The sequence below is a fragment of the Lithobates pipiens genome, unplaced genomic scaffold (assembly GCF_037356315.1).
Source record: "Lithobates pipiens isolate NorthernLeopardFrog02 unplaced genomic scaffold, aLitPip1_a1.2 Scaffold_10, whole genome shotgun sequence".
NCBI lineage: Eukaryota > Metazoa > Chordata > Amphibia > Anura > Ranidae > Lithobates > Lithobates pipiens.
In genome coordinates, this window is record NW_027507686.1 from 213360557 (window position 1) to 213378913 (window position 18357).

Here is an 18357-nt window from a genome sequence, read left to right on the forward strand (position 1 = left end):
ATGATTTGGGGCTGCATGAGTGCAGCCGGCACTGGGGAGCTACAGTTCATTAAGGGAACCATGAATGCCAACATGCACTGTGGCATACTGCAGCCAAGAATGATCCCCTTCACTCAGGGATAGGGCTGCAGGGCAGTATTCCAAAAAAACAACCTCAAACACACCTCCAAAATTACCACTGCCTTGCTAAAGAAGCTGAGGGTAAAGGTGATGGACTGGTTAAGCATGTCTCCAGACCTAAACCCTATTGAATATCTGTGGGGCATCCTCAAACGGAAAGGTGGAGGAGCACAAGGTCTCTAACATTCACCAGCTCCATGACGTCGCCATGGATAAGTGGAAAAGGATTCTAGTGGCAACCTGTGACGCTCTGGTGAACATCATGCTCAAGAGGGTTAAAGCAGTGCTGGAAAATAATAGTGGCCACATAAAATATTGACACTTTGGGCCCAATTTGGACATTTTCACTTAGGGGTGTAATCACTTTTGTTGCCAACGGTTTAGACATTAACAGCTGTGTGTTGAGTTATTTTAAGGGGACAGAAAATGTACACTTTTATACAAGCTATATACTCACTACTTTACATTGTAGCAAAGTGTCATTTGTTCAGTGTTGTCACATGAAAAGATATAATAAAATATTTACCAAAAAGTGAGGGGTGTACTCACTTTTGTGAGATGCTGTATATATTTCAGTATCCATACAGGCAAATTCAGGAAGATATACAGGAAGAAGGGAAGAAATGTTATCTTTAGTAAGTTAACCTTCCCAATGAGTGTTAAAGGAAGATTTTGCCATGCTTGCAATCTGGGTTTTAGCACCAACAATGCTGGGGTGACATTAATGCCGCGTACACACGACCAGACTTTTCAACATCAAAAGTCCGACAGAATGATTCTGGCGGACCATTCGATCGTGTGTGGGCTGCAGCGGACTTTTGATTTGCAAAAGTCTGACAGACTTTAGAAATGGAACATGTTTAAAATTTTTCCAACAGAACTCCGCCGGACCCAGTTCCTACCGAGAAATCCGCTCGTGTGTGTGCTAGTCCGACGGACAAAAACCAATGCGAGGGCAGCTATTGGCTACTGGCTATGAACTTCCTTATTCTAGTCCAGTCGTACGTCATTACGTTCGAATCCATCGGACTTTGGTGTGATTGTGTGTGGCCAAGTCTGTTCATTCGGAAAGTCCGTCAGAACTCCCTCAGAACTCCCTCGGAAGTCTGTCGGACCTAAGTCCGGTCGTGTGTACGCGGCATAAGAGTGATGAAGTCAGATACAAAACTAGAAATATGGATGCCCAAGTATTTAACCCTATCCACCTGATGCAAGTGGCATTTTGCAGGCACTCGAGAGGTGGGAGACAGTATTTTTAGTGGAAGAATTTGGGACTTACCCCACTTGACTTTCAGGCCAGAGAATAAAGTAAATAAATTTAGAATAGACAGGCCTGCCAATAGGGATGTATCGGAATCACGCAAAAACAGGACCATGTCATCTACATATAATGCCGTCTTTTCTGTCAGGCTGCCTATCTGAATGCCCCTCATCTCTGGAGAGACTCTTATGCTGCGTACACACGACCGAACTTTTAGAGGGACTAGGTCCGGCGCTCAAAAAATTGGAGACGAAAGCTATTGGCTACTGGCCTCTACGTAGTCCCGTTGTACATGTATAACGTCACCTCGTTACCAACGATTGGATTTTCCAACAACTTTGTGCGACCGTGTGTATGCAAGACAAGTTTCGACCAAAATCCGTTGGAAAAAATCAGACAGATTTTGTGGTCGGAATGTCCGACCGTGTGTATGGGGCATTAGAAGGAAGAGATCTTTGGTGTGCAGCTCCTTTTCTCTATCTTCCAAAAATGTTTTTGTTACTGTTTTAAAGATCAAATTATAAAACTCGGCAAACGAATAGCATTAATAGTCATCTGTCCTGCTGCCTGTCCTTCAGATTTTAACTCAGTCCAAAAACTACAACCTCCATTTGAACTTCCACAAAAATACACTTCCGGTTGTGTCAGATGCTTGGTGCCTTGCTGCATGTTTGGTTTCCATCTGCTACCCCTCTTCGTCATCGCTGCATCCAGTAGTGACAAAAGGGCTGGCAGGTGGAACCACAGTGCACGGTAGAGGAAGCAGGCATCCCCCACACCTGGAATTGTTGGATGTGAACGAAGCCCCCCCTCGAGCGGCACGGGGCACCGTGATACGCTGCACAGTCATCTGGGACACGTGACAGTTTGATTTCACCAGTCCGGGCAAGAAAGGAGGCAGACTACAAGGGACCCCCTAGCAACAGGTATTTAGAGGTGTGTAAAAAAAAAAAAAAATTCCAATTATTTATTTATTTTTTTAAAGAATTTTAAACTATTTTGGATTTTTTGGTGGCAACACCACTTTAAGAAGAAGAAGATCTGAGCCAATTAATGTCTCAAACATATGTATGTGGGTATTGATAGGATGCTCCTAGAGTGCATATGTTCCTAACATTTTTAGATATAAAATGTGCAATAATACAACTAAAGTCTCTTGTATGACACTCTAAAGAAGCCCTAAATCAAGTTGTGATGCAAAAACATAATAAATAAATTAACCAAAACGTTCCTTTACCTTCCCTAATTGAGGCAAATCCTTCTTCAGTGCCATCAATCCAGAAAGCAGTGGCAGGAGACAAGGAGTGGCCAGGAGCTGATTGACTAGCTACAGGCTTGTGGGTCAGCCATGACAAGACTGATAGTCAAGCCGAGCTACAGGTCCGTGTGTCCATTCAGACACCGAGCTGTGGTTTGACCCCTCCCCTTCTCTCTTCTGATGGGCTAACTGACTTTGATTAACAGCAGCGAGAGCCACTGCTGTGTCTCAGCCAGCTCAGGAGGGAGAGTCCTGGACAGCAAAGACACTTGTGGACATTGCTGGACAGAGATGGGGCTCAGATAAGTATAAAGGGGGGGGGGGGGCGAAGGGGACTGCTGCACACAGAAGGCTTTTTATCCACTGGCCGACCAGCGCACGCCGATGTATGTCGGCAGAATGGCACTGGTAGGCAAAAGGGCGTAAAGGTACGTTCCCTTTAAGAAGCGGTGTCACGGGTGCACGCCAATGTCTCTGCGACCATGACCGCGGGTCCCGCGGACTCTATGTCCGCTGGGTGCCCATGATCGTTTCACAGAGACGAAGAACGAGGAGATGCTTTTGTCTCCATTCTGCCTAGTGACAGGACAAAGATCACAGCTCTCTGTCATCCAGAGCAGTGATCACTGTCCTGTGTGTTAAAGCCCAGCCCCCTAACAGTTACAATCACTCCCTAGGACACACTAAACCCCTTCACTGCCCACTAGTGGTTAACCCCTTCACTGTCAATGTCATTTACACAGTGATCAATGCATTTTTATAGCATTGATCGCTGTATAAATGACAATGGTTCTAAAATAGTGTAAAAAATGTCTGCCATAATGTTGCAGTCCCGATAAAAATTGCAGATCGCCCGCAATTACTAATAAAAATTTTTTTAAATAAAAATCCCATAAAATGATCCCCTGTTTTGTAGATGCTATATATTTTGTGCAAACCTTATTGCTATTTTTTTTACCAAAAATATGTAGAAGAATAATATCGGCCCAAAATGAGTAAAAAAATAGTTTTTTATATATTTTTGGGGGATATTTATGATAGAAAAGAGTAAAAAATATTGTGTTTTTTTCAAAATTTATGCTCTTTTTTTGTTTATAGCACAAAAAATAAAAACCACAGAGGCGATAAAATACCACCAAAACCAAGCTCCATTTGTGGAAAAAAGAGGACATCAATTTTGTTTGGGTACAACGTTGCATGACCACGCAATTATCAGTTAAAGTGACGCAGTGCCAAATCGCAAAAAGTGCTCTGGTCAGGAAGGGGGTTAAATCCTTCGGGGCTGAAATGGTTAATGCATAGAATGCATTAAGATAAAAAAAACCTTCTGACTTTAAAACCCCTTTAAATAATAAAATGCTGCAGCACATATTTATAAATGGGGGGCAGAGTTTTTAAGCCTCTTTCCTAAGTGAACACAAGAATTGAGTTAGAAATTTTCTTCACTGCACTGTGAATGACATTAACTTATATGTAGACTATAGCACCTCAACATTGATGCTACAGTTCCTGCTGAGCTGAATGCCTTTGGCAACCCTCCATTTGGTATAACACCAAAGCACAGGTTGACGACGACATCAGACAGTTACTGACAACAGACAGGTACTGGTCTATTTCCCTGCATATCATAAGATCATTTGCCCTAAATGTTGTGTTGATCCAGCCTCTTTGCTTTATTTTACCAACCCTGATGAAACGGCTCTTTAACCCAGAAATGCATTGGCTTTAATTTTGCTCTTTTTTTTTTTTTTTTTTATAAAAAACAGTGTGGACTTAAACTTGTACCTACCTGCACCACCACATCCCATACACCTATGGTGTTTTCATTTTCTTCTCTGTGGTCTTTATTGAAGGACATTCTGACTTCTCATTGACTGAGCGGCTTACCAGCCAATCCCTTCACCATAAACCCAATAGGCTAATTCATTGCTTACTGCACATGCACAAGATCATGCAATGCTGTGGGACTGCTGCTGCAGGGAAGGGGGTGTGGGTAGGTGGCATGCCTAAGTGCACACCATTGTTGTCTAGGCACGGAAGTGGGAGTAGGTACCTGTAAAAAAAGTGTCAAACATTTTAGGGCATGGGGAAAGAAGTTGCGTGAAGGCCCACTTTAAATTTGGTCTTCAAACAGTAAACGTGACATTATCATAGAATTATTTATATTACATTTTTACATCTTTAGTGAATAATGTATAAATGTTACCCATGCTGTGTTCTGGAGTGAACAGCCTGACCTTTTCACTGCATGCCGCTGACTGCAGGTCAGCTATCTTATGATGGTCCGTAGTTGAATCCTGTCTATACTGATTTGTAAAGTCTTGAAGTCTGGGAATTTAGTGGTTGTAAGCAGGGGCGGACTGACCATTCGGCCACTCGGGCACTGCCCGAGGGCCCCGGGCCACTAGGGGACCCCTTCAGGGTTGCCAGCCTCAGTAGAACCAGGGACAGTATGTCAAAATCTGTATTTTTTTTTTTTTACATCTGTCTCTAAAAATGTCCCTTACCGACATCCCTTTGCTCTAAAAATCCCGAGATTATAGCTGCCCCACCTCTCCAGTACCTTCCCATCCAATAGAAACATGTCTGTGTATACTGTGTGTACCTCTATGTGTATACTCTGTGATTGTATACTGTGTGTGTGAATACTGTGTGGCCCCATAATCTCTGATTCCCAGGGGGGGCCCATAATTTCCTATTGCCGGGGGCCCCATGAGTTGTCAGTCCACCCATGGTTGTAAGGGAACCCAAGCTAGAGAGATGGAGGGTCTGTTCTCAGATATGCCAATCTACAGCTCTGGCTATTCCAATCTGATTTTAGAGGAAAAAGAGAAATCACGAAGGAACTGTGATCAGATGTCCCAGTCCGCGGGGAAACACTTTCACCTGATCCTGCTATGCTTACCCTCTACCCTGGGAGGCCTTAGTACTGATAAAACTAGAAGTAGTGGATGTAAAATTATGCTTGTAGAAGTCAGAAACTTTCTGGTGATGGGCAAGGTAAACCACTGCAAATATTTTCCTGCCTTTCGCTCTGTGCGGTGGTTATGTGCCCAAATATGGCAGCTTCCGAATGCACTACCAAAATGTAGGAAATGTAAAGAAAGAGTGGATCATACTGTGGAAAGGGTTGGCAACTTATTAGTGAACTGCACACTACAGACGCCACTGCAAACTATTTCCTGTGCAGTCAGCTAATTCAAATAGATTAATCTAGAAAATTGGAAACTAAAACAAATGTACTTATTAATTTATCCTTATCAGGAATCTGCCTCCTTCTTTGTAAAGGGAGGTTTTCAAATGTCTTCAGAATCAAGGGCGGACACATTTGATGAAACTGAGTAAATTCAAAAGTGCTCTTTGGGATTTATACTGTTACTAAACCCACAATAGTAAAATCAGTCTGTATATGCAGTAAATCATGCTTGTTATACTCACTGTGAAACCTAAGGGCTTAATCCTCTGCATTGTGTAAAAAGGCGGTTTGATCCTGTCTTCTCTTCCCTCCCCTTCTTCCACTGTCCCCAATCCATCTCTTCATAATATAGAGCCTTTGGAGTCACTCTGCACATGCTCAGTTTGATGTCTATTGCTAGAGAGTTGTTTTTTTTCTTGGGAGGGTACATGTGACCATCACAGGGCCAATCAGCACTGTCCAGACAGAGTATCAGGGGTCCTGCAGCCTCATAGGACAGTCAGAGTAGAATTAAAACCCCTCCTACAAGCTTTAACCAGACATTCATAGAAGTCATAGGAGTGCTATATACTGCTGATGAGAAAAGGTATTTAGCAGTTTATATTTACTAAAGTAATTGCATTTCCATGTTCTGTATACTGTGGGAGACCAGATATAGTGAATGCAGGGTCCTGGGTTTAGTAACACTTTAATGTTCCATTGACATGAGGTGTGGGTCAAGTGCCTAAAGTGACATTAACCTCCCTGGCGGTATGATTATTTCAGATTTTTTATGCTCAATGCGGTACAATGTTTTGCATGGAAATTTGACGTTTTATATTGTAGTCCTGTAATTCTTAGGAATAACACACTTAAATCTTAGTGGATAGCCTGGGTATGGTAAAGTTTGAAACACAAAATCATAAATTATAATATAATAAATACCTATAAATAATTATAACAAACAATAATATAATAATAATAAAATGTATTCAATGATGTAATCAGATCAAAAACACTGAAATTTGCTCAGTTGCAGAATTGTCACTGTTGTTACTTTCAGTGTTTGATGACGAATTTCCCCACAAATCGCTATCGCTCAATTCTGCAAGTGATTCTAATTTATTATCGCTGTTTTCTAGCTGGTCTAAAACTGCTTTTGATGTAAAGGGATGGTTTTGGTTGCTATGGACAATCTCCAGTTTCCAGGCAGAAAGAACAGTATTTATAATATAAAACTGCATGCAGGGCACTGGAGAAACCACCAGGGAAAAAAGGGATGTGAAATTATTTGATACAGTAATGTAATCTGTAAGATTACAGTGTACTGTATATGTATTGTGTGTGTTTCACTTTTTGAATTTGGCGCCGTTCTCCGTCCCTGTGCGTCACAACGCTCACAGGGAACGGAGCCCAGCATTGTGATAGATTGATCATAGGACACGGCTCGCACACACAGCGGGGAGACATCGCAGGATCCTGGAGACAAGGTAAGTAACTTTGCCTGGATCCTGCCATGCGATCCCAAGTGTGGCTCAGGGTTACAGCTTTTGGTACTGAAAATCCCCCCCGAGCCACACTCGCCAGGGAGGTTAAAATTTACATCTTTGTTTTCCAAAAATAATCCATATACATCTGCTACTTGATGGCCCTGTAATCTATTTTTTTGTAAATTATTTCGTATAGTGTTTTTTTGCCTCCATGTAATATCCTCTGTGAGTTCCCAAACCTATGCTTTTTCTTCTAACTTCAATTTGTTTGAGATAAGCGTTGCACATTAGTTGTGGTCACGTGCACTGCTCTATGCACAGCACACGTCCCATAGTCCATAGTCCATCTCAGAAACAAACAAGAGAGGGTAGCCACTTTCCTGCATACAGTGGGACCATGGAGAACGAAAGTAGCCACTTTCTATTAAAGTAGTAAAACGAAAGTAGCCACTTTCTATGTAAAAAACAAAAACAACGATAAAAGGCTCAGAACAATATAAGGTACTTTTTAAAATGATACTAAAGGATTTTGTATTTAATTTTAAATAACAAGCATGTTATACTTGCCTGCTCTGTGCATTGTGTTGCACAGAGCATCCCAGATCGTTCCTCTTCTTGGGTCCCCTGGTGGCGCTCTGGGCTCCCCCCCTGCTCCATAGCAACCTGCTTGTCCATGGATACACAGAACAGGGCTCAATCCTGTCCCCCACTCCTCCTTACTGGCTGTGATTGAGTCTGAGCCAATGAGGAGGGAGAGACCTGGGTGAGCAGCTGCTCTCATGCACATCACTGGATCGAGGTGGGGCTCAGGTAAATATTAGGGGGGCTGGGTGTGTAGCTGCACACAGAAGGTTTTTTACATTCATTTATAGAATGCATGAAGGTAAAAAAAAAAAAACTTCAGCCTTTAGAACCACTTTAAGTTAATGTATACTTGAATTGAGGTTTTTCTTTTGAACCTAGTGTCACCTTATGACACCCTCCTACCATAACGAAGACCTTAGCCCTACTTACTTCTAGGGCAGGTAAAAAGCAAGAGCCATTCTTCATGGTGTTCATATCTTAGTCCTAAATGGAAAAATGCAAGTGGTGTCATGCACCAATCACTTTCTTCACTTTCTGCTTGATCAGTACTAAGACAAGCAATATACTTCTTCCATTCTTCATCTTGATGCCATTGTGGACAGGGAATGTTTGCTGTCTAACCCAAAGGCCATGTTATGGACTATGAGAGAGTTTAGGACCTCAGAAAAAAACGAATATGTTTGTACTGAAAAAAAAAAGAAAGTGGGACTTTATATGAAGCACGCAGTCAATAGTGAGGGGCCAAGAAATTGTATATTTATTTTAAAACAAAATGAAAAATTCCATACAAATAGGTACATGGGTCACAAAAATGCATCTATATTACATATATTTATATTATATCAGTATTACACATTGCATATACAAAGGCTCATAGTTCATCTATATTACATATATCTGTATTGTATCAGTATTACACATTGTATATACAGAGACTCTACGCGTTTCGTAGAGTATTTATATCCACTCTTCAGGCACAACAATGTGTGTTATCTGAAATGAAGCGTAATACGTTTCAGGTCATTGCTTTTAAAAAAAAAATTTTTTTTTAAATATACGAAGTATATAACCTTGGGATTAACCCTGGTTATAAAAATACTCACAGCTAGTGTGCAGCGAGAGTGCAATAGTGATAGCTGGAGGCTCCCCAAGGGGCATCTTTTCCGGGAAATGCTGGTGTCCAGCGCACGCGAAACCCCCACATGACAACACCCGGGGCGGACATAACTCCAAAGGGTGGTGGTCCCTAGGAATGATTATGTATGTGATTGAAAACATCTTAAGGGTTTCTAGAAAAAGCGTAAGGCTACTTTCACACTGAGGCGCTGGGCGTGCTGGCGGTAAAACGGCGCTATATTTAGCGGCTCTTTACTGTCATTTTAGTGGCGCTTTTCCGCCGCTAGCGGGGCAGAAAAAGGGTTAAAACCGCCCTCAAAGCACTTTGCAGGCGTGTTTGGAGCGCTGCCCCATTGTTTTCAATGGGAAGGGGCGTTTTAGGAGCGGCAAACACACCGCTCCTACAGCGCTCCAAAGATGCGGCTTGCAGGACATTTTTCAGCGTCCTTCAAGCGCACCGCCCCAGTGTGGAAGCCCTCGGGCTTTCACACTGGAGAGACAGGAGAGACACTATTTTTAGCACTCTAGCGCCTGCAAAGCGCCTCAGTGTGAAAGGGGCCTAAGGGTGAATAAAGTGATGTGAAAATAAAAAATAAATAAAAAAAATTAATGGTATAAAAGTGTACACAATATAGCAGCAACCTGTGTCAGTGATGATATCAGTGAAAAACGAAACCATTAAATCAAATGTGGTGTGTAATAACCAAATCCAAAATAAAAGATAAAAAGATAATAAAATATAAAAATATGAAATAAAATGCAAAAAATGTGAGTGAGTGCATTATCTTGGATACATTATCTAGTGCTGAGAGATGTGGAGCAATGAAGTGAAGTGCTAGGTGCTAGCAATATAAGGAGGAAAGACCAACCTGTGGGAAATGCCGACCCCAAATGGGACACATAAGGGCGCACACGCCAATCAGCAAACACCACGCTAGCGTGCAAGGTGGGGGAAGATGCCTGTGGCCGAGACAACCAAGCCAGCGTTTGTACTTGGGCATTCTTAGAATGAAGCAAAAAATATATTTTACAGCACACCATGGATCTTGAGCCAAATGGTTTAAAAGTCATAAATAATATGACTTGAAAATGGAATATTATTTACACATGGTGTTTTTCTAATGTAATCATGACGCTCAGGGGCTTATTTACTAAAGGAAAATCCATTTTGCACTGCAAGTGCACTTGGAAGTAAAGTCGCTGTAGATCCGAGGGGGACATGCAAGGAAAATAAAAAAAACATTTCAGCTTGCACATGATTGGATGATAAAATCAGCAGAGCTTCCACTCATTTCAGATCTACCCCTTAGATTTAGAGCAACTGCACTTCCAAGTGCACTTTCAGTGCAAAGTGGATTTGCCTTTTCGTAAATAACCCCTGGCCTTAGTCTACAGACATAACATCCACATTCAAACTTTCTATTTACAGTTTTTTGTTTTTTTTAGGCAGACAGGTCTCTTTTTCTATTGCCACTGATTTCCTTTTCTATATATTTCAATTACTTCTGCATGGACAGCCCCTATGATTGAGCATGTTTGTTAAACTATACAATGTGCTAACCCCAAGACTACGGTTTTATAAAGAAACGTACAATAACGTAGCTCCTGGCATCCCGGATTCCTGCCCTTGCTGGGGCTGTTGAATGGAAAGGTCTTGAAGTGAAGATATAAATAAAAGCCTGTCCCGGGTCTCGGGAGATCTCAGAGCTATTCTAGCATTGAGAACAAGTAGAGGATGACTGCCGACTGTCACTGTATGTTAAATATCTCTACTCGCAGCTTGCCAGTCATGCCAACTTCACTATTCCTTAAAGATTTAGCCTGTAACTCATACAAATATTCATGTATTTATCATTCAACTGCAGCTGCTTGTTAGCGTTTTGTTCTACTGTGAGGCTATGTTTAGTGAAAGACGTTCACCTGTGGTACACATATAGGGGCCCTGTGTTCACTAGGGAGCCAGAGTTGATGATCGGGTCTTTTTTTCCATGCCATGTGTTTTCATTTCTTTCATTTTCTTAAGATTGCTATAGAGAGAGTTCACAATTTTGCTGTATTTTCTCTAAAAGTCAATATCAGAACAATGGCGGCCATTAACTGAAAATTATTTTTAACCAGCTATTCTACATTATTTCACTGTGTTTGTTTAAATGCTCTAGATAGGAGGCCATGGGGGTTATTTATGAAAGGCAAATCCACTTTTCACTGCAAGTGCACTTGGAGATGCAGTCACTCTAAATCTAAGGGGTAGATCTGAAATCAGTGGAAGCTCTGCTTATTTTATCATTCAATCACATGCAAGCTAAAATGCTGTTTTTTTATTTTCCTTGCATGTCCCCCTCGGATCTACAGTGACTTCACTTCCAAGTGCACTTGCAGTGCAAAGTGGATTTTCCTTTAGTAAATAACCCCCTATATGTTCTCTTTATGTAGGATAAGTCTGATGTTTCAGTGGTGTATTCCTACCTCTGCAGACTATAGATAGGACATTGGAAAAATAAATAAAGCAGATGTCCTCGGGAGACGCAAGCATACCAAAGTAAATAGCAAGCATTGTGTAATACCATTGAAGCGATTATGGAAGATTGATTGGCAGATAATTAATCTCATTGACAGATATTTAATGTCATGGTTGTAGAGGTGGCCTTTATTGAATGGACTGACAGACAGCTATAGCACCTTTCTTTAAAGAATTGCTTCATGAACATTTAAAGAGAAATTATTCCTCCATCCCAGAAGCATTGCATGTGGGAAAAGTAGATATGATGGAGATAACACATCACCAGAAAAGGGCAAGTGGTCAGCGTACTAGTCTTCTAAAAGCCTATTTCTATCAAGCAATGCACAAACTGTATAAAATTTAGATTAGGTAAACTGGCTGCATGTTCAAAGTTTAGCATAACTGTAGTATTTCCTGAATGACATTAGCAGTTCACTGATTCAGTTTCTTTGTTGCTTAAGAATCAAACTTTTGCCTGGAGTAAGTAGAAATTTACTAATGTGTCTTCATTTTTTTTCCCTTTTCCTTGTCCTCTGGTCCGATCTTACCTACCTTCTTTCCCTTCCTTCTCCTCCCTTTTTCCTACTCCTTCCTTTCTTTCTCTCGATACTTTCTTGCCTCTTCTCTTCCTCTCTATCACTCATCCATTTTCTTCTTTCCTTCCATGTCTTCTTCACTCCTTAATTTTTTCTCCCATTTCCATCCCTTTTTATTTTCTCATCTCTCCCTCCTTAATTCCTTCTACCACTACTTTCCCTTAACGCTGCCTTCCATTCTTAATGTCTTCCGTTTTTATTTCCCTCCATGGTTGTTTCCTTCCTTCCTCCCATCTTTCCTTCAATACTTCCATCCTTCCTGCCACACATTTAACCTTCGTTCTCTCTACCTTCTTTATTTCTATATTTCCTTCTTTTCTTATGCTCTCCTTTCACTCCATTCTTCTTTCCTCCTCTTTCCTTTCCCCTTCCTTCTCTTCTTTTTTCCCCTTCCTACTTTCCTTTCCAACTTAACTTCCATTCTTTTTTCCTTTCTTCCTTCCTTCCTTCACTTCCGTTTCTTCCCTTCCTTCCTTCCTTCCTTCTTTCCTTCCTTCCTTCTTCCCTTCCTTCCTTCCTCCCTTCCCTTCCTTCTTAATTCTCTCCCTTCTGTTTTTCTATGCCTCATTTCCTATTTCCTTTCTCCATCTATGCTTTTTTTCACGCCTTTCCTTCCCGTCCCTACTTCCCTCCCTTTTCTTTCTTATACTTTCCTCAGTGGTCTGCTCAAAATGCAGCAACTGGAAATGGATCTTGCAATTCACTGAAGGGTCCACCATCTCCGTGAAAGATGCCATTGGAAGGCACGGTTTGAGATAGAAGCTTCCAGATGGAGCAATGCGTGAGCGCTGGCTTTTCAAGCTGTTTGCGTTTTTGTCACTCCAGAGAGGAAGAGTTGTCCGGATGCTACAAGATATAACTTGGGATTGTTCATGAAAGTCATTGCACAGGAAATCAAGGGTGTAACCCATAACAGTCAATCACATCTCCTTTTTCTAGCTGTGTTAAAAATATACATTCCAAAGGGGTTATTAAATCTTACAGATTTCCTGCCTGTGCACTGGTTTTCATTATGAGGTCCGTCCACTCCAAACTGAAATTTCAATTGTGGATAAATACTGGTAGGTTGATTGACCTTCAATCTTTTAATATCTCTAGGGAACTCCAGCAGCAAAATATATGAACCTGGGCCATCCACCGGCTGTGGCCAGTATAAGGTGTCTCCCCATGTCTGAGGAATTTTTCGCATCAGAGAGAATACATTGTGGCTAAAGCTGGAAAAAAGATCTTGAAGCTGGAGTCTCCATGAGATACAAAAAGCAAGTGGGATATTCAGCCCACGACTATCCTACCATAACGTCATTATTATTTTTGGTGGACTGTCCCTTTAACATCCCAAGACATGCTATTTGTTATTTTGTTTCAATTCCTCCCAAGTCTTTCCTTTTTTGGCTCATGATGACATCACTAGTTTTGGAATGTTTTTCAATGGCATGCTGCTTAGATCCACATATATTTCCTGATCACATCATTATGAATAGGCTGTGTTGGTTTGGTCTAATATTGGTTCATGCTCCATTTCTGATTACCTTATCTTCTTCACTTTCTTCTTTCCATATGTTCTGTTCTGTTTGATATTTAGTCCTCCTGATGTCATTCATGGTCCTACATCCCCTTGACTGCTTGCAGTGCCAGTAGAGGTGAACTTGCACAGTGCAGATATACTGGCAGCATCATCAGTGAGCTGTGGTTGGTCAGCTTGGGTTGGTTCAGTGGTCTGGACCACAGGGGCAGGCAAACTTAGGCTTCCCACCTGTTGTGGAATCACAAGTTCATCACACCTCTGCCGCTGGGATTAAAGCTTATGGCTGTTAATGCCCTGCAATGCCTCATGGCACATGTCAGGGCGGTCTTTAATATTAATTGGACCCTGGGCAAAACTTTTCTTGCCCCCCCCATGCAATTTTGCTCTCCACCTGCTCTGAAACATAAAATAAAAGCAGTTAGACACAAAATCAGTTTACTGGATCAGATCAGGCAGCTATTGCGATTGGTTGCCAGAGGTTACAGCGTATCATTACTGCTCACTGACTGGTTGCTAGAGGCTACAGCACACATTACGGCTCACTGATTAGTTGCTAGAGGTTACAGCACATGATTTCTGTTTGTTGATTGGTTGCTAGAGATTACTGTGGATATGACCTCAGGGGGGCATGATATCCCCTATTTACATATGAATGCCGACACTCTTTACATATGAATGCCAGTAATTTACATGTAAACACAGGGTCTGCAGGTGAGTCATCTGTACACAACAATAGGGCAGAGCTGGGCAGCATTAGTAGCAGCACTTCACACTGAGATATTGGGACACATCACAGGACTAAAACCTCAAGGGATGAGGGAATATAAACCAGGATAGTTGGCAAGTATGAGGCAGCTGCTTTGGGCCCCTCAACAATGACAGGGCCCAGGGCAGTTGCCCCTTTTGCCCTGCCTTAAAAATGGCCATGGCACTTGTAGGTGCCGAAACAGCTGGAACTCCAAAGTTTGCCTACCCCTGGTCAAAAGAATAGTAAATGTAAGAGGTTTACAAGAGTGTACAAGTACATAAAAGTTTTAGTATAATGAAGCGTCTCCAGTCATTTAGATCAACCTATCTAATCTAACCTATATCATCTATCTCATCTCAACCAGGTAAACCTTAACGCATATGTAAGAAAAAAAATGCTTATAGAATACATGCATATTTCCATGGGGTTTATCCTTTTAAAGATGCTGAAAGTAAAGAAAAATAAGTAATAAAAAATATAACATTCTGCTGAAAACGATAGCTAATAAGTGGTGGCTTTCACATATAAGTAGTATATCCAGAACTTAAAACAACAATGACAACAATATATATATATATATATATATATATATATACCAAAAAGTGCAGCCCCAATATTATTCACAAACAATACAGTGAATAAATCTCAGTCCATATAATGTATCAACATAAACAAATAATCATAAATCCATATGATTTTGTAGTGAAAATATCTAAAAATCAAATGCAAAGTCCAGTGTAATGAAAAAAGTTATTAGAATTATGCAAAGTCTCCCCACCTGAAGAGACAAGCCTTCCAACAGTGTTCAGAGGTCAGCCATCACCTTTCTAAAGAATCAACACGCACCAGATATGGCAGCTGCTCTTACAGCAGCATTCTTTAAGACCAATATCCATTATCCACTGCTGGTAGACAGATCCCACTTGATAGCCACGTCAGCACTAGTGAGGGTATATTTATGAGAGGTTACATAAATATGGACAATGTTGACACTAGAGGACCCCTTGATAACGTCCTATTGGGCGAAACGTATCAAGAAGAGCTGCTAGTGCTGATGTCACGCTGATGTCTGGTCCCAAGTCAGCAGCAACTTTACATGTAAGATAGCTGCAGCTTTTTATGTATGTTTTTAATGCTACATGGATTTATATTAAATGCTACACTATCAAAGCATTTCTCTGGATCTTGGTGAGCTTTATTTACTTCAGCTTGAATCCATTGAGGAGTTTCTTCTGAATGGATATTGGGTGGGATCTGTCTACGAGCAGTGGATTTTGGTCTTAAAAAAACAGGCGTGAATGCTGCTGTAAGGGCAGCTATCGCATCTGGTGAGCGTTGATTTTATGAGAAGGTGATGACCTCTAAGCACTATGATTGAAGGACTGTCTCTTCGTCTGGGGAGGCTTTGGATCTTTCTAATCACTTTTGATTTGATTTTTGAACTAAATAATTACATGGATTTAGGATTTGTTTATATTGATACAGTATATGGACTGAGATTTATTCACTGTATTGTTTGTGACCACAAAGAAAAATACCAGTTGATCTGCCAAAAGTTCATTCAGCTATTAAACCTTGTTGTAGGTTGGTAATACGCAGCATTTTTGTAGACTGGGTGGTGTCAGCCCTGCTTAGTGTCTTTTGAAAAACTGTTCAATCACTCCCAGTCTCAAATCTCTGCAATAAAATGGCAATTTTTTTCTGTAGTCTAAAAACTAGGAGAGCTAAATAAATTATTTTTTCACTTTTCAAACAGATATAACAGAATGTTCCAATGGTATTCTATATTTAACAGACTAAAATAAGCAAAAAAGGAGAAGGTCATTGTTAGGGTTTGTATGTAGGAAAATTTCTGTACTCAACTTTCTGCGATTCCATGGACAGTTCTCTGGACACCATATCAGATAGCCTTTTCCACTTAAATTTATTGACTATTTTCTGTAGGTCACAAAAACTTTCCTCAGCCTTCCCCAATAGTTTAGGCTTGGAACCTGCATGCACATGTGCATAGCCAATTTTTACATACTTGGGCCAACCTTCTAACACATCTATAAAAGCCAATGCAAACTCAGGAAGAACATTCAGACTCCATGCAGTGCTCTAGACAATATTAAAAACCAGGAACCCCATTGCTGCAAGGCATAATAATTAAGCCTCTGTGCTGGTCCTGTAAGGTTTTCTATATACAGTTTATGGCTCCATAGACCATATAGTCCTTCTGAAGCTTAGTTATTATTTGTGAGGCAACAGGGAAAGGAGATTAAACAATACTATTGCACAAAGTCGCCAAAGCTTTATCGGTCATACTACTCTTCTGGGTCACAGGAGGGCACTTACTTGTGCTCTCCTGTGACCCCCCGAATCAGCCGACAGTGTACAGCACAGAGCTAGTCCAAGCTCTGGAAGGATTATCAGACTGGATAATTTGGGGATATAGCCAGATGCCTGACTGGCAGATGTCTAAGCCTCCTGCAAAGCCCGGTCCTCCAGTGAGCACTGGAGGGGTAGAGCAAAAAGCAGTAACTGACAGTCACCTCTCTCTTCTCATTGAAGACTGAGAATGGAGCAACCAGCAGTCATGTGATCACTCAGTTCTGGGGCTTAAAGCCGGAGGAGGACAGCTGAAGCATTACACCGATGCCATAGAGGTCAGTATGTGTGCTTGTTTTTTTTGTTTTTTTATTCCCATAATTCTCATTTGCGTACATGTGCATTTTGATGAGCGCAGATGGGAAACAGGGGTGTGATACAAAGCACTTATTATTAAATGTCTACAATACCTGCCATTTACTAGATTTGTCCATAAACCAATTAGGACCTTTTTAAAATGATAATCATTTTATTTCTACCTAAGAAAACATACATACACAAAATTATCATAATAAATTAAGTAAACTGATCTTTAGGATCACAGTACAGGAACTATTTACTGATTAAAGTTGATGTACCAAATTGTATTGTAACTGTAATGCCTGCCTTCAATTTGTAAAGCACTGAGCAAACACTGAGACGCTATATAAATTCTGAATAATAATAGTAATAAATAAATTAATAAATAAATACATATATAAATATATATACATATACATATATATACATATATATATATATAGGCATACCCCACTTAAGTTCACAATTGGGTTGTATTGTAACTGTAATGCCTGCCTTCAATTTGTAAAGCACTGAGCAAACCGTTGACGCTATATAAATTCTGAATAATAATAGTAATAAATATAAATATATATATATATATATATATATATATATATATATATATATATATATATATATATATATATATATATATAGGGTTTATTTACTGAAGCTGGAAAGTGCAAAATCAGGCTCACTTCTGCATAGAAACCAATGAGCTTACAGGTTTTATTACCAAAGCTTAATTGAAGAAGCTGGGGTTAGAAGCTGATTGGTTTCTATGTAGAAGTGAGCCTGATTTTGCACTATCCAGCTTTAGTAAATAAACCCCATATATATATATATATATATATATATATATATATATATATTTATATATATTTATATATATTTATATATATATATATATATATATTTATATATGTATTTATTTATTAATTTATTTATTACTATTATTATTCAGAATTTATATAGCGTCTCAGTGTTTGCTCAGTGCTTTACAAATTGAAGGCAGGCATTAGTTACAATACAATTTGGTACATGAGGAATATATATATATATTAAAGCTGAATTCTAGGGAGATTTAAAAGACGCAGATGAATGCATAAGAGCAGGACAGGATAGGGAGCCAATCAGGCGTGCTGCGTGCGGATGTGTTGAAAAATGTTTTCGCACAGCTTTCATCTAAGATTCTCACTTTTTTTTTATTAGATGCAGTACAAAAAATGTGTGAATCTTGGGTGATATTTGTGTAAATCTTTTGTAAAAAAAAAAGTGTAAATAAATCCTTACAATATTATATATTTTTTAATTCTATAATGTTTATGTTG

The 18357-nt window shown here is 40.2% G+C and overlaps 1 protein-coding gene across 3 annotated transcripts in view; it reads left to right on the plus strand.

Moving 5' to 3' along the window:
* Positions 1-17645, plus strand: part of SYT9 (synaptotagmin 9) — a 298848-nt gene extending 281203 nt beyond the window's left edge. For 2 of the 3 annotated variants that reach the window (XM_077460915.1, XM_077460917.1), the window contains one exon: positions 12760-17645. In XM_077460915.1, the coding sequence (XP_077317041.1) occupies positions 12760-12828 (69 nt within the window). In that variant the 3' untranslated portion in view covers positions 12829-17645. The remainder of the gene's footprint in view (positions 1-12759) is intronic. The other variant, XR_013263751.1, reaches the window with a different exon arrangement.
* Positions 17646-18357: the final 712 nt, after the last annotated feature.